The sequence below is a fragment of the Lutra lutra genome, chromosome 4 (genome assembly GCF_902655055.1).
Source record: "Lutra lutra chromosome 4, mLutLut1.2, whole genome shotgun sequence".
In the NCBI taxonomy this organism is placed as follows: domain Eukaryota; kingdom Metazoa; phylum Chordata; class Mammalia; order Carnivora; family Mustelidae; genus Lutra; species Lutra lutra.
In genome coordinates, this window is record NC_062281.1 from 60041347 (window position 1) to 60057092 (window position 15746).

At 45.3% G+C, this 15746-nt stretch overlaps 2 protein-coding genes across 6 annotated transcripts in view; one reads left to right on the plus strand and one right to left on the minus strand.

The window, feature by feature from the left end:
• Positions 1–12060, minus strand: part of GDAP1 (ganglioside induced differentiation associated protein 1) — a 47784-nt gene extending 35724 nt beyond the window's left edge. Inside the window, exons 1-2 of one of the 2 annotated variants that reach the window (XM_047724730.1) lie at positions 11744–12060; positions 11174–11319 (exon numbers count right to left, since the gene is read on the minus strand). The gene's annotated coding sequence lies outside the window, so the exon portion shown is untranslated. The remainder of the gene's footprint in view (positions 1–11173; positions 11320–11743) is intronic. The other variant, XM_047724731.1, reaches the window with a different exon arrangement.
• Positions 12061–12117: 57 nt separating this feature from the next.
• The window catches only part of JPH1 (junctophilin 1), an 82683-nt gene continuing 79054 nt past the window's right edge, over positions 12118–15746 (plus strand). For all 4 annotated transcript variants that reach the window (XM_047724726.1, XM_047724727.1, XM_047724728.1 and 1 more), the window contains exon 1: positions 12118–12746. In XM_047724726.1, the coding sequence (XP_047580682.1) occupies positions 12368–12746 (379 nt within the window). In that variant the 5' untranslated portion in view covers positions 12118–12367. The remainder of the gene's footprint in view (positions 12747–15746) is intronic.

Below are 15746 nucleotides of genomic sequence, written 5' to 3' on the forward strand. Positions count from 1 at the left end.
CTCCCCGCCAAGCAAGGAGCCCGATGTGGGACTCGATCCCAGGACGCTGGGATCATGACCTGAGCCGAAGGCAGCTGCTTAACCAACTGAGCCACCCAGGCGTCCCTTATTTTTAATTATCAAAGCATTCTGAAAGAGAATTCGTGCAAGAAAGATGAACTAATATTGGGATCTCTAGTGTCAGGGAACATTGAATTTGTTTTATCAATGGATTTGCTGTAAGGCAGCCCACAGGAAGGGATTACTCTACCATAATGCTTCCCTGAAGAACGCTCTGAGTATTTATTAAAAATACAGATTCTTAGGATGCCTGGGTGGCTCAGTCAGTTGAGCATCTGCCTTTGGCTCAGGTCGTGATCCCAGGGTTCTGGGATCCAGTTCCATGTCAGGCTCCCTGCTCAGTAGAGAATCTGCTTCTCCCTGCCCCTCTGGTTCCCCCTGCTTGTGCGCTTTCTCTCTGACTCGCTCTTGCTCCTGTACTCTCTCTCTCTTAAATAAATAAATAAAATCTTAAAAAAAAATACAGATTCCTGAGCCTCTACTCAAACCCACTAATTCAGACTTCACCAAGGGAGAGACCTGGACGTGTGAATATTTCACAAGTATCTCCTGGTAATTGCCATGAGGGGAGTTTTGAAAATTGCCCTACAAAAATTCTTCTTTATCAGAGAAATACATTAGGATAATGGAAAAGCTCTCAGAATGTATGCGACGGGGCCTCCCTCAGAGATTTTGCTAGGGGTGGGTGGAACCTAAACAAGCATCTTTTGAAAATGTTTACCAAGGGATTCTTACCTGTACTTTGATGAAGTATCAGTCCTAAAGGAATATTTAATATGGATCTGAGGTGTGGAAATAAGGCATAACTTAGCATAGGCTGTAACACTGAAGAAGAAAATGGCAGGGCACACTTCCTTCTAAAAGTGGCAAACTTTTCAGAGCAGCAAACACAGCAGGACTGACACACCAGTATACAACTGGAGGTTTCTAAATGTCCACTCTGCCCCAGTATGGCAGACAGTCTATGAATTATTCAGTTGGTTGGTGAGTCAGAAATCACTCATGCCATCTGGATTACCCAGACGGTCTTTTTCCATTTGGGACACTGTTTTTAAGGATCATAAAATTCATTAGGTCCAATCAGAGCCATACACGTTACTGCATCATGTGCCAGCTAGAGTATATGATTCTAGTAAATCACATATAAAGTATTGATTTTTCAGGTAACGTGCTAAGATGCGAAGATTGATTGCAATTTGATTATCAATAGGTAGTACAATCTCAAGTTTCAAAATAAAAGCAAATCAAAATGCTCTTCAGGGAGGACTGCCATCCCCTCCCTTTATTTTTCTCTGTATCTGTATACATTTTTACACACATACAAAGAAAAATACAGCATGTTACATACACTATTCTGTACTTTGCTTTTTTCCAGCTAAAACGTCTTGGGGATTTTTTCCATATCAGTTCATAGAGAACATCCTCATTCTTTTTTAAAGACCATGAAACCTGAATTTCAGTTCAGTTTTATTAAGCTTGGAGTCAGACCTTCCTTTTCCTTTGACCAAGGCCCACCTGTAGTAAGTGTATGTGTGTGTGCATGTGCATGTTTGTGTGTTTATTTTTAAAAGATCACCAGGGTGATCAGTTCACCTGTCAGTTCAGGGCCTCTAAGAAGCAGATGCTGAGACAGAATTAGACATACAAGACAATTACTGGGGGAACATACATGAAGGTTAGAAGCCAGAAGAAGCAGAAGTAGGTAGGGAAAGCTTATAGGTCACCATGTAGGTCCAAAACCCATGAAAGGAAAGAGGGAATGAACCAGGCTTCGGTAGAGAAGTCTCAGATTGCAGTGTAGCCCTGGAAAGTTTCAGCCATCAATAGGGAACGCAGGAAATATCAGTCTGGCAGAGGCTATGTTGAGAAAGAATGTCCAGCTCTATAGCCATCCCACTGTTCTCAGTTATCGGCTAGTGACAGTGTAGGTGGAGCATGGCCGCAGCATGGATAACGCCGTGATCCAAATTTTCAGCAGCTCGAGGCTGCTGACCAATCTCCCTCCTCGCAGCAAGTTCTCTTGAAGGAAGATCTGAGCAGTACACAGCCATGACCACTACCACCTCTCCTTGCATCGCAACAGTCATCATCTCCACGAACATTTGGGGAGCTCTCTTCTTAAGGGAAAGCTTAGGAAAAGGAAGTCAATGGGGCAAATGACTGTAGTAGGTCTTGGGGCTGTGAATGATTATCTCTCCCTGTTCCTCTCACTGTTCTAAATCCTCCTCACCCTGAGCTACCTACCATAGCAGCAGGTTTTGGTGGTTTACCTTGTGGTGGGACCCAAACCTTCATTCCTGGAGGGTCCAAACCTTGCTAAGCCATATGCGTGCATCCACAGTTACAAGGGATCCGCGAGTACTGGGAAGTACCCAATGGACCACTTGTGTTCCAACACATATTCCCTTCTGTCTCCATTGTAGAAGTCTCCTCCTGCTCAGAATTTGCAGTACAACAGGACTCTCATTTTGTCCTTTTACAAAAGTACTTCTGCACTGGAGATCCCGCAGAGGCTAGAATTGCACGGGTAGGAAAAACAAAGACCTTGAATGGGTCATTGGATATGATGTTGAGTGAGGTATTCTTTCTTCTACCTCTTAGTTCCCAAACCTATGCATTCAACCTACTGAGCATATAGTGCTACGCAAATGCTGATTTAGTGAATATACTTCGTCCTGAAGGACATGACTCCATCTTTGCAGATTATTACCAGCAAACTGAAATTCAGCTGTGCCTCTAGGAGACCATTCCATCATTCTGTGAGGCTGGCTCCTCACAGCTAAGGGCTAGAGGCATGCTGTATGTAATATGCAATGCAGCATGTAATAAGACCAATGAATGGATTCCATGATCAGGGCTCACTTTAGGACCTCATTCATTCTGAAGTAAGTCCCCTGGTCATTCATGATGTTATGTGAAATTCCATGCCTGTGCATCAGGTATCCTGTAAGCTCTTGGATAATGGTGATACTGGCTGAGGTTCTGTGAGCATACCAGAATAGGTGTCTATCCCAAGACAGGATAAACCACTGGCTTTTCCAGGCTAGAAGGGGCCCAATATATAGTCACCAAGATATTCTCAAGGACTAATGTCAGTTGCAGGCAGGCTGGACATTCAGAGGCAGCAGTTGCTAAACTGACCTTGATAAGTGTGAGTCCATGGATAACCTCCATCTCTGCTGTTGAGGCCACTAAGTTCACATGCCCCTTGTTCCAGTTCTGGGATGGTTGGCAAGGAAGGATGGCTGACATGAATTGGCTGAGTCCTTTTGTCTGCTTGTGTTTTCAGTGCCTCCCCATGGAATTTAGTGACATGCAACACAAAACTCTTCACATGCCACTCCCATTCCCATGTCTCCATCCTAGAGCTCCATGTCTACAATCTTCCAGTCCTTTTCATTCCAGGCCTCTGACTAGATGGTCAGGTTGTTGGCCATTACCCAGAAATCTACATACATTTCTACCTCATGCCACTTTTTCTTCCATACAAAGCAGATGACCAGGTTTACCACTCACAACCTGTCCCTTAGGAAGATTTTCCCTCTCTAGAGGCTTTCAAGACCACTCCCAAGTGCAGCCTCCCTTCCTTTTCAGCTTCTGCCACATACTGTGCCTATCTATCTATAAACCAAGTACAGGCTTCTCTTCCTTTTTCAGCTGGTTGTATGGAACTTCAATCTCCCCACAGGTAAGAGCCAAGGAAGGGTGCTTAGTGCAACACTAGGAGACATGGGGAGTCTGGGCAACCTGTTCTGATAGTTTATCATGCCCTCTGCTCCCACTCAGCTTAATTCCGGATACACCATGTCCAACCTACAATAGACTGATTTGGGTCCTTCTGAATTTGCCTTGGTAGATTCAACAAGACCCAGCTTATAATGGGAAATTCTAGATGACTGGCCTCTTGGTGCCCTATGGTCAAACATTCCTTTTCTGCCAAGGAACCATTTCTCAAAAGAGAGTTCTCTTTTGCAGATGATAATAGCCTTGCTTCAGAGCCCCCATAGCATTGCGATTCTTCCACTGGGGCTTGCCATAATCTCCCTATTGTATCTTTCCTCACCACTGACACCAAACACCCACACGAAAGGATCTGTCTGATCATCTGGTCAAAGAGGCAGGGCTGTTTGCAGCACAACTCCTACAAAACTGTCTCCTGCTCTGAGCCTTTCAAAGCTAGTAGCCTCCATCAATGGCACTCATCATAGAGCCTGCAGCAGTTTCTAAGTGTGATCTCTGCTGCTTCTGGGACCCAAGAAGGCTGTGTTTTTTGTATTAGAGGCCAGACAATGCAGCAGTTTGTCTTTTACTTTTACTTTGGAGGAGGTGTCCCAGGCAGAATGAGGGCTCCTTGCGAATACGGCAGCAGATTCGAGGTTGCGGGAGCTGGAGACTGGCTGCCAGGTACCCTTCTCACTGCAGGGTCTCTCTAAGGGGGGATCAGAGTGGTGCCCCACATGGCCGCCCCATGAGGTGTTCCTACTTCTCCATAAGCTTTACGAAGTGCTTGCCATGTGAAAGTAATAAATGAAATGCAACAGGTGGCAAAAATGCTAGAGCATGGGGACACCTGGGTGGCTCAGTGGGTTAAAGCCTCTGCCTTCGGCTCAGGTCATGGTCTCGGGGTCCTGGGAACGAGCCCTGCATCGGGGGGGGGGTGTCTCTGCTCAGCAGGGGGCCTGCTTCCCCCTCTCTCTCTGCCTGCCTCTCTGCCTACTTGTGATCTCTGTCAAATTAATAAAATCTTTTTTAAAAATGCTAGAGCATGTTTAAGGAAAGGACAAGGAACTGAAGATTTATCTGGAATGCAGTCAGCATCTGAAGAATCCAATGAGGCTTCAAGTTGTGCCCATTGAGGTAGGCTGTAGATTGGAGTAGCAACGCTTGGCAAAGAGAACCCATCTCCCCGTATCAGTCAGTCAGAGGACAGCCTTTCCTATTACTATTGCTTCAAATCCCATTCCAGAGCTCTTGGAACTATTCATTCCCCTTACTTTCCTTTTACTGCCTAATAATTGATTTTTTGCCCTCTCCTTCAGCTATCATCCATTTAGCTGCTTCTTACCCCTTAATTGTGCTTTCAGCAAATTGTGTGCCTCCCTTCTTTATTCAACTTGTTACAAAAAACTTAGCTCATCCATTCGCACAACTTTTAACATCTTCATACCAACAGTCCTATGAGTACCGGGTGACGTGCGGAAGTGTTGAATCACGATATTGTACCCCTGAAACCAATATTATACTGCATGTTAACTCATAGGAATTTAAATAAAAACTTTACCAAAATACCAACACTTTCAAATATGCTTTTATATTCCTTTGCCACCCCCAACTGTGCTATTTCCAGTGCTGAGTTGTCTCCGTGACTTCCCATGTTCAGAATAAAGTCCTCTGACCTCCGATGTCACACGAGAGAGCTGCACCCGTCGTCTTGAGTCCACACAGGAGGTCTCCTCTGTCTCACAATCACAGACACCCGTTCCCTTCATTCCCTCCCTCTATAGGGTGGCTCTTCATGCAAAAAGGTCCTCCTGCATCGACGTCTGGAAAGACAGCACTTCTACCCACAGGACTCCTATAGGCTAGCATAGCCGGCAAAATCCCTCTGTCCGGGGCGCCTGGGTGGCTCAGTGGGTTAAGCCTCTGCCTTCAGCTCAGGTCATGATCTCAGGGTCCTGGGATCAAGCCCCGCATCGGGCTCTCTGCTCAGCGGGAAGCCTGCTTCCTCCTCTCTCTCTCTCTGCCTGCCTCTCTGCCTGCTTGTGATCACTCTCTCTGTCAAATAAATAAAATCTTAAAAAAAAAAAAATCCCTCTGTCCTCTGAGCTCCTAGGACACTTGGCACTTATTCACTGCTTGTAGCTGCCTCCCTTGTCCTTTTATTATTTTTCTTTTTTCATCTCCTGCCTCTTTAGAGATACTTTATACCCTTAGGAGCAAGGTCCGGGCCTTATATTTCTCCACGTCTCCAAACCTAACCCAGGAATCATGGATACATGCGGAGAGACAGACACACACACACAGAGACAAGTACACATACACTTCATGTTTTGCTTTGGGTCCTGGGGCCTTGGGACAGACCTGCCATCCACCCTGTGTCTTCAAGCTTACTGCCTCTTCTAAGTCTCCCTTTAATCTGTTTTTATCTTTGTCATTGTGAGAACTTTCCTGAAACCCTCTGTGAGCCTCATCCTTGGACATGTATGCTAAGCCCACGTGGATCTCTGCCCGTTAGGAAGAGCAGGCAAAGAGCCACAAGGGACAAGTCATGGGAAGAAACCAAAGCACTGCCCTTGAGACTTAAAAAAGGCTCAGCTGGTGTTTTTATATCTGAATTAGACTATTTCTAAATTAGACTCTTAGCCCCTAGGGCAGGATTGCCTACTTGTGAAAGGTAAGCCAACAAGTATCCAGCAATTATACAAAATCCCGGTACCAAGAAGCTGATGCTTAGAACACAAAAGCCAGCCTAAAATCAAGGAGACTAGAAAGGGATAAGAAGAACACACAGGGAATGAGATGGCTGGAGTGACGGGAGAGCGAGCAGAGGCAAATGACATGGGTTTTTCAGAAGCTGAGGGAGAGACCTGCTCCCAAGTTTCAAATTCACAGCCGCCACTAGCTTGATAGACACTGAAGAGACGGGGTGCTTGGGTGGCTCATTCGGTTAAGTATCTGCCTTCAGTTCAGGTCATGATCCCAGGGTTCTGAGATAAAGTTCTGCATCGGGCTCCCTGCTCAGGAGGAAGCCTGCTTCTTGCTCTGTCTGCTGGTCCTCCTGCCCGTATGTGCGTGCGCATGCTTGCTCTCTCTCTCTCTCTGACAAATAAATAAATAAAATCTTTAAAATATTATCTTAAAAAAAAAAAACTGAAGAGATGCCCTTATATCTGTCATCTAGAAGGTCCCTCCTGGCTAGATAAGCTTCACCAGACTAGTGAGGATAGAACTCAAATCGAGCGGCATGAGAATGAGAGGGGGGATATGTGAATGTATATGATATATATGCATGATACTTTAATATATATGTTATACGAATATAGTACACTTTCAAGGAGGTCAGCAGTTTTGGGAAGAACAGACAGAGGACGTGAGGTGAAAACAGGACCAAGAAATTAGGACCGTTTTTATGTGGAAGACACGAGCATGGTCGTTGGATGGAAGAAGAGAAATTACAACATATTCAAATGAGAGAAGGAATTACCCAGAACAAGGAGAGGAAAAAGAATATATTTTCCTCTGGGATGGAGTGGGTGGGGAAAGGAAGAAAATGAGAACCAGTGATAAGCTTTGGAGAGAGGAAGAAAGAGGGAAGATGTTCCTGAGTTAGCTCTCCTCCTCTTGAGGGAGAAGACAAGGCCTCTGCTCAGTTGGAAAGAGCTGGGGCTGAGCAGGGCTCAGGTGACAGGCATCTGGAAGTTGGCTGGGAAGAGATCTGCTGTGTATGTGTGGAGGGATTGACCTGAGTCTTGTCCCCAGGGTTCACAATGGCAACTGGTACATGAGGTGATTGCCTCCAGAAGGGGCTTCCTAGGAGCAGGGAATGAGGTTGGAGATGGGGTGGGCACCAGGAAGTCACTATGGAAAACACAGTATGATAGGGCCTTCAGGCTGGGAAGGGCTAAGAACATATTGAAGGAGTAGAGACTTTGGCAAATCAATGGCTTTTTCCTGAATGGGAAAGACCAGAGAGTGTTGCCAAAGAGTAGGATTGTAAATTTCCAGTTTTCAGAGTTGGCTCATGTCTTGGTCCAAGTAAGGTCCAGGCTGCATCTGAGGACTTTAAGATTAAGGTCATGGCACTGGGAAAGACAACAGCTTGTGAAGCAGGATGAACCTGCTCAGGACAATGACAGGGGATAGTGCGTGGGGCAAAGAGAGCATGAGCCACCAGTCCTGGATGCACATGGGGGAGGGACTTATAGAGTAGGAGACGAGAGTGGACCACAGGGGAGTGAGTGCACCATGCAAGTCTCCAAAGAAGCGCTACTGAGCAGCTGCCAGAGAGAGGAGAAAATCAAGGATTATTTACTTATTGAATAATTTATTTCTAGTTTTCAACCTGCATTACCCAACTGCCTTCTGGGCATCTTCTCTGGGATATATTGCTGGATTTTCTTCTCCCGAGTGAACCTAACTTCCCACCTCTCTAATTTACTCTTCTTTCTCCATTTCTTTAATTCTAGACCGTAACATCACCATTCATGTGGCCAGCTACTCTAAAAAGTAAGAAATAAAATTCACCTTCACCAGCCCTGCCTGTTCTCCACCCAGGCTGCTTTCTTCTCCCATCTGAAAGCTCTCATCCTTGTTCCAATAAAGGACAGTAATAAGAGAAACACCTCCAGAGTCAGACACACCTGGTTGGAATCCCAGATGGACCGTTTCTACCTGGAATGATATTGGGCACATGAGTGTCTTAAACCTAATTTTCTTCTTTGTAAAAGGGTTATAATACTAGTATTAATCCCATTATCATGAGATTTAAATGAATTAATGCATTTAAAGAACTGAGCACTGAATCTGGCATCTAATATGCCTTCTAAATTGTGAAGACCATTAATTTGGGGATTTTCTTCTTCTTTTGAAATCAAGTAATCTGCAAAGCTTATGACCATATTTCTTTTTATTTATCGTGGATGAACTTCTTAAATCATTACGAATGCTTTATTACAAATATGCTAGTAATAATCATTTCTATTGGGGCGCCTGGGTGGCTCAGTTGGTTAAGCCTCTGCCTTCGGCTCAGGTCATGATCCCAGGGTCCTGGGATTGAGCCCCACATTGGGCTCTCTGCTCAGCGGGAAGCCTGCTTCCCCTCCTCTCTCTCTCTCTCTCTCTCTCTGCCTGCCTCTCTGCCTACTTGTGATCTCTCTCTCTGTTGAATAAATAAATAAAATATAAAAAAAATAATAATCATTTCGATTTACTTAATCCAGTAATTTAAATTGTATGTGCTTTTATAAACACACCTTGAAGCAACAAACACACTTTAGACAATAAACACCTACAGATTAGCTTCCGTCATTTGTAAATTTTAATCAAGTATTTCAATAATTAATTCTAATATGTAAATAAAATGAAGTCACCGATACAATTTTAAACACGCCTTCATTAGAAAATACTAAGTTCTAAACAAAACATCCTCACCAGAGGTTGCTACTAAACGTTTACACTCAAACGCTTACATTTGGTTACAAAATTTGGGCGACTGGAAGCCTAGACTAGCTGAGTTTTGAGCATGGGGAAAAAGAAACTGCTCCAGTGGTTGTCAGCCCCTGGGCTCCAGTGGCCTCCCCCACCCCACCTGTCAAACCAACATTCACATTCTCTTCTTACTAATCCCTCCTTAAAGCTAAATTCAACTCCCCCTTATCCAGGGCAAAGGTTCAGAGTGAGAGGGAAAATAAGGACATGACTAACTCTGACTGGTGAATTGCAACATTATTCCACTGCCTACTACCTGCTCTGCCATCATCTTCAGCACCTCTTCCTCCTCCTCATTCTCTTTCTCAGTCTTCTCCCACCATTGCTATTGAACCTGAACACTTAAATGAATGAACAGATCAGTGTGATTGGGGAAACATTCCACTGTGATGGCAGCAGGCAAATGGAAGCATGGCTTGAGTGGCTGCTTTGCAAAAAGTTCTAGAAGCTACCAAAACTCAATACTAATTTTCTTCCATGAAGAAAGCTAATGGCAGACTCAGGTTAGGATTACGATTAGATGAAATTTTGTATTAGATGTTTGGTGTATCCGATATCTTCTTCTTTTAATGAAGGTGCCTTCCAAGGATGATATCTACTATGGATAGCAAGAGATAGATTAAGAGATAAATGGCCCTATCTTTTTGGTTCCCCAAACCTCTACATTCTATCCAAATGTTATGTGTATCCTCGCCCTTTGTCTATCCACCACAGATGGACTAAACATCCATCACAGAAGCCAGACACTTTCTCTGCGCTAGTTTGTTTCAGAAAATCTATCATTTGCAGTGAGAGCTCATTAAGGAAAGAAAAAAAAAGTTTCCACTGTGCTTGCAAACAAAAACCTAACCCTGAAATATTCATATATGGATCCTAACACATACAAGTATAGATTTAAAGAAAGAAAGAAAGAAAAACGGAAAGAACAAAGGTTACTTCATGAAAAAAGCCAGTTTAGAAAGAGGAAAAACATGTTGGGTTTGAGCAACCACTGTTTTTCATACCAAATAGAACCCCCAAAATTGATGGCAATGTGTCCATCTATGCTAGCTCCTGATCCTGGCATATCCCATAGTAGAGAAATGGAATTGTGGTTCAGCAGCAAAGACCTGGGCCCTCGTTTTCCCAGTGGCCTAAATCAATCCCTAGTCCAGGACAAGATGCTGAGCAAGATGCGTAATTATTTCAGGCCACTAGGGTAAGCACTATTCCTGGCAACTCTGCAGGCAGTGCCATGGGTGAGGGTTTCTAATTCTCTTTGGTGATTTGGTTCTGTGTAAACGGAGATTTTTCTTCCAGTATTTCAGCCAGAGAAGCAGGAAGGACCAGCTCCAGTCCTGAGATAGAGCCAATCAAGGTCAATTTCTGTTCCTTTTTCTGCATAGTTGAGTCTATTCTTTCCCTGCTCCCTATCCTGACATCAGATCATTTTTTTCTGATTATCAAATACCTACTGAGAGAAATTTGGCAGCCTCCGGTGCTCCCTTGATATCCAAAAGCCTCTCAGCCTAAGAAATGTCATGAATAACCCGCAAAGCAGTGTCCTCCAGAGGCAACCTCAGACCCCGGGACTATGAACCACAGAAAGGTGTCTCCCGTAAGTACTTTGGTCGTTGGGACCAATGCGGAGTCTATACTGATTCAACTTGCCTATTACCAAATCTCTAATTCTTGGCTTTGAACAGTACCACGACATACTCAAGTTAATATCTCACATAGGAAGAGAAAAACAAATCTTGTCATTCCCATTTGGCGGATGGTGAAATAGAGGTTTTCAAATTTAAAAGAGTTGTCTAAATTGAATTCAACAAAACAGTGTTGTAGCTGGAAAGTAGATCAGCTGACACCTGTCCCCAGTTTTTTAGGTCACTGGCTTTTTGTAAGTTTAGAGCAGTGTTTTACTTACCATATTCCTCCTTGAGATCTTCTATTTACTTTGTTAAACTGTGGATACCAGGGGAGAGGTAGCAGGTGTACATTCCAGACATTTACACAATATCCACGGACTGAGCAGTCTGCCTGTTGGGTACATAGCTCTTGGCTAAAGAATTTCTAAGTTGTCAGAAGAACAAATGAGGCATTAGGGGCTCTGATATGAAAGGAAATTGCACATACCCCTGCAAAGATAGATTAAAACCATCCTGTTCCTTATCACAAATGAAAAGCTGACCGATTTAATCTGTGCTTTTTCAAATTACATTGCTCTCCCCCTGTATCTTCATTAAATAAATGCAAACACATGTGCTTAGAAATGGGTAGGTGTAAAAGAACATTCTGCACAATTATATCTAGGCTACCAGAGATTTATATCACACGCACACATATATCTAGGAGATGTTAATTCATGATGACAGCTGAGCATGACAAATGCAACAGTACACAAGTTGGAATGCCGGAAAAAAATGCAACTACAAACCCCATGCAGACAAACACGCATACAGGAGTTTTCCCTCAACACACACGTGGTCGCACTTACAGGAGCTTAACCACTTGATAAACCCCAAACACAAACACAGGAGGCTCCGCAGCCCGCGAGCTGCCCCCACACATGCAGCCGCGCCTTCGTCTACCGGCAGGGATTCGCGCGCGTCCCTGGGTACACTCTCCCTCCCACCGGCATCCCACTGCGCGAACACACGCGCGCCAACCGCTCCCCGCGCCCGCCCGCCCGCGGGGGAAGCGTTGGCTCCCGGGGCTGGGGGCAGGGCCGGGTGGGGCCGGAGCGCCGCGGGGCCGGGCCTCGGCGCCCGGGGAGGGGACAAGGGGCGGGCGCGGGGTGGCGCCCGGCTCACGTGGGCGGGCGGGAGCAGCTGAAGGTCTGTTCCGGAGCCTGGGCTGTCCTCTCGCGCGCGGCGCTGGCCCCGGCGGCGGCGGGGAAGGAGGCGGAGGAGGAGGAGGAGGAAGGCGGCGGTGGCGGCGGCGGCGAAAGAAGAGGGGAGGACGGGGGCGGCGTCGGACTGGAGCCGAGCGGCGGCGCGAGCTGCCCGGGGCGCTGTCGTGAGCTCGCCCGCCGGGCCCCCATCCCCGAGCTACACCCTGCGGTGCCCAGCTCTGCCCGCGTCCGTGCCCCCGAGGGGAGCGCGCCGGGGCTGCCCCCCGAATGACGGGCGGAAGGTTCGACTTCGACGATGGCGGCACCTACTGCGGCGGCTGGGAGGAGGGCAAGGCGCACGGGCATGGCATCTGCACGGGGCCCAAGGGCCAGGGCGAGTACTCGGGCTCCTGGTCGCACGGCTTCGAGGTGGCTGGAGGCTACACCTGGCCCAGCGGCAACACCTACCAGGGCTACTGGGCTCAGGGCAAGCGGCACGGGCTGGGGGTGGAGACGAAGGGCAAGTGGATGTACCGGGGGGAGTGGTCACATGGTTTCAAGGGGCGCTACGGGGTCCGGCAGAGCCTGTGCACCCCCGCTCGCTACGAGGGTACCTGGAGTAACGGGCTGCAGGACGGGTACGGCGTGGAGACCTACGGGGACGGAGGTGAGCAGCGTCGCAGGCGGCTCGGCTGCTCCGTGAGCTGGTGCGGTGGGCTTTGCCCAGGCTGCGGGGAAGCGGGGAGGACGAGAGGCGCACGTGTCCGGAAACCCGCCAAAACACCTGGGGGAGCCTCCCACCCATCTCCCGTGCCAGCGTGGAGACGCGACTAGTGCGCGGGGGGGGGTTGCTCTGACCCGGTTCCTGGAACGGGCAGTGTGTCCACACCCGGGGGAGCAAGGCGTGAATATACCTGGCCGGCGCCAGCACTGCACTGCCACCAGGAGGGAGCGCCGCCCGGGTGGGTTGGGCAGGGGAGAGGACGCTGTCACTTGAGCCCGTCACATTACGTTCCTGATCCCTCCCTCTCCCGGCCGGGTTTGAAAACGCCACTCCGGTGGAGTTAGAGCGAACGCCCTGGGCTTGTAAGGCTGGCGGTCGGCGCTGACCGCTCCCCGGATTGGTTTCACGTGGAGTCGTATTTCGCTTCTGGTCCTCTAGTAGCCTAAAGATAGAAGCCAGAACCCCATAACTAGGATGTAGGGGAATTGTACCTTACTTGGAGTGCATTTGGAAACATCGTAGCTATGGAGATGGAGAAGCCACCTGATGCAGGTGCGGCTCAGAGGGTGTCCGTTTCCCTTCCCGGTTTTCATTCGGTTCCCTAAAGTAGTAGTTTTCCGTCAGAAAAATGGTAGTCCTTGCTGACCTGGAGATCTTTGGGCAAGTTACTAGGAAAATGGCTTAGAAATGAACAATGAAGGCCACGTTTTAAGAAATATATTCAAAAGGTACATTCCTACAGTTGCTAAGTTAGCAGCCACTTCACTCCAGCGAATGGCAGTATGGAATCACCAAAATGTGCTGAGGTTGTATGACCTTAGCACGCAATGAACAAAATTGTTATATGAAAAAATATAAACAAAATTCACCTGATTTTACTATTTAACAACTTTGTGAAATAAATTGTGTATATAATAGGGCAGAGTTCCTTTTTTTTTTTTAATTAGGAAAAGTATCCATTACTGGAACAGGTGTCAAAACCTGATGAATTTTCTTGTGTAATAAGCTGAGAAGGATGAATAGCTTATGCTTTGGCAAAATACATTTTCTGATGATAAACATAATCATAGTTAATTGAAAAAGGTTAGGGGAGGCAGTGTCAACTTTTGTCGTCACACAGCTCAGAGTTGAAGGGAATTAAAAGGATCCAATTAAAAGTTTCTCCAGCCCACTGCATAAAAGGTTATACAATTTGTACACTTCACTTACTCAGCACACTTGGGCTGTATTTCAAATGCAAAATAGTAGGATTCAATGGTAGAATTTGATAAAAAGACATCTCTTGGACCTACAGTATAAATAAAGGATACGGTTCTCATGGATTAAAAGGAGGGAAGGGAACTTTCTCTAATACTTTTATATGGGCTCCAGTCTTGAGTTTCACAGTAGTTAATTAGGGCCCTTAAATATTCTGAATGGGCATATAGTGCCTTGGTTGACAGCCCTGTAAATATATTAGCTTGTGATTGGATTTTATTGGAGCCTCTAGGTCTGTAATATAACTAAATTCCATGCTCAAAAGTAGAATGCAAAATTTATTTTTTAAATTTGCATGTTATTTTATAACCTCTTAAGAAGGCCGAGGATAGTTCTCTTCAGTTTGGGAAGGTTTAAAATAAATTAGTCTTAAATAAAAAAATCTTTTAAAGTTACTACTCATTACACAAAATCTCTTGGTTTAGAGGATTCATTACACTTAGCAAATACGTAGATATAGATATATCTTTCTATTTATGTATAGGTAGAAAGATATATCTATCAGTGAAGGTCCTCTATGTATGTGTTGTAGAAGCTCAAATAAGTGACCAGGATGATGTTATGGATAATCTGCCTTCTGATTTAAAACTATTTTTTTAAAGATTTTATTTTATTTATTTGACACACAGAGATCATAAGTAGGCAGAGAGGCAGGCGGGGGGGGGGGGGGGGAGAGCGGGGAGCAGGCTCCCTGCAGAGCAGAGAACCCGATGTGGGGCTCAATCACAGGACCCCGGGATCATGACCTGAGCTGAAGGCAGAGGCTTAACCCACTGAGCCACCCAGGCACCCCTGATTTAAAACTACCTTAAAAAAATTTTTTAAACCCGTAAAATTTGGCATCATGTGGTTTTCCTCTTCTATGAAAAGAAAAAAAAAAATTCAAATATGATCCCAGTTAGGAAAGAAAAAAAAAAACCTTAAAAATCACTTTGAATGTCTGCTCTATGCTAGTTGATTTTCCTGCTTTCTTTCATATGTCACTTCGTTAGAAAGTCCCTAATCATAAAGTGGGGATCTAAGTTAGAAGTGTATTGCTATAACTTATTTTATGCAAAAGTTTTGGTCAAAATAGGAAATACCACCTTCCCTATTTTTAAGAATGAGTTTCTTTTTGTCTCTGCACTACCACCTGTCCATCCCTGTGTACCCTTTGTCAAACTTTGGGAAAATCTGATTCCATGTATTTTGTGACATTTAACTAGAAGATGGAGTATTCCATAAGGAATGTATCACCTGATTATTTTATTAGTGATTTGTGTGTAAAGTGTTGCCAAAACTGCCTAAATATTAATTAAGAATAAAATAGTACAGTACTAATGAAATCCAAAATCTAGGTGCCCAGAATGTTTTTGCATAAATTCTGATCTGCTGCATCTCATTTTTTTCACCAGTCATAAACTATTGAAAATATCTAGGAAGGCACATTGCTTTATTAATTATGTGCATAGTCACACATACCCATTCATAGCACATGAATATAAATTTGGCATAGTGTAATCTACATTTGACTGGGACTCATTCTGAACTGGGTGACTTATGCTATAAGATTATGTAGTTAAAATGGCTATATCTAGGAAAGCAATGCCCAGATGAAAAAGTCATAGAACATAATTTAAAACAAAACCTGTAAAAATAATTTTTACACTTGTGAAATATGCATCTTTATTTGAGGGATGGAGACGA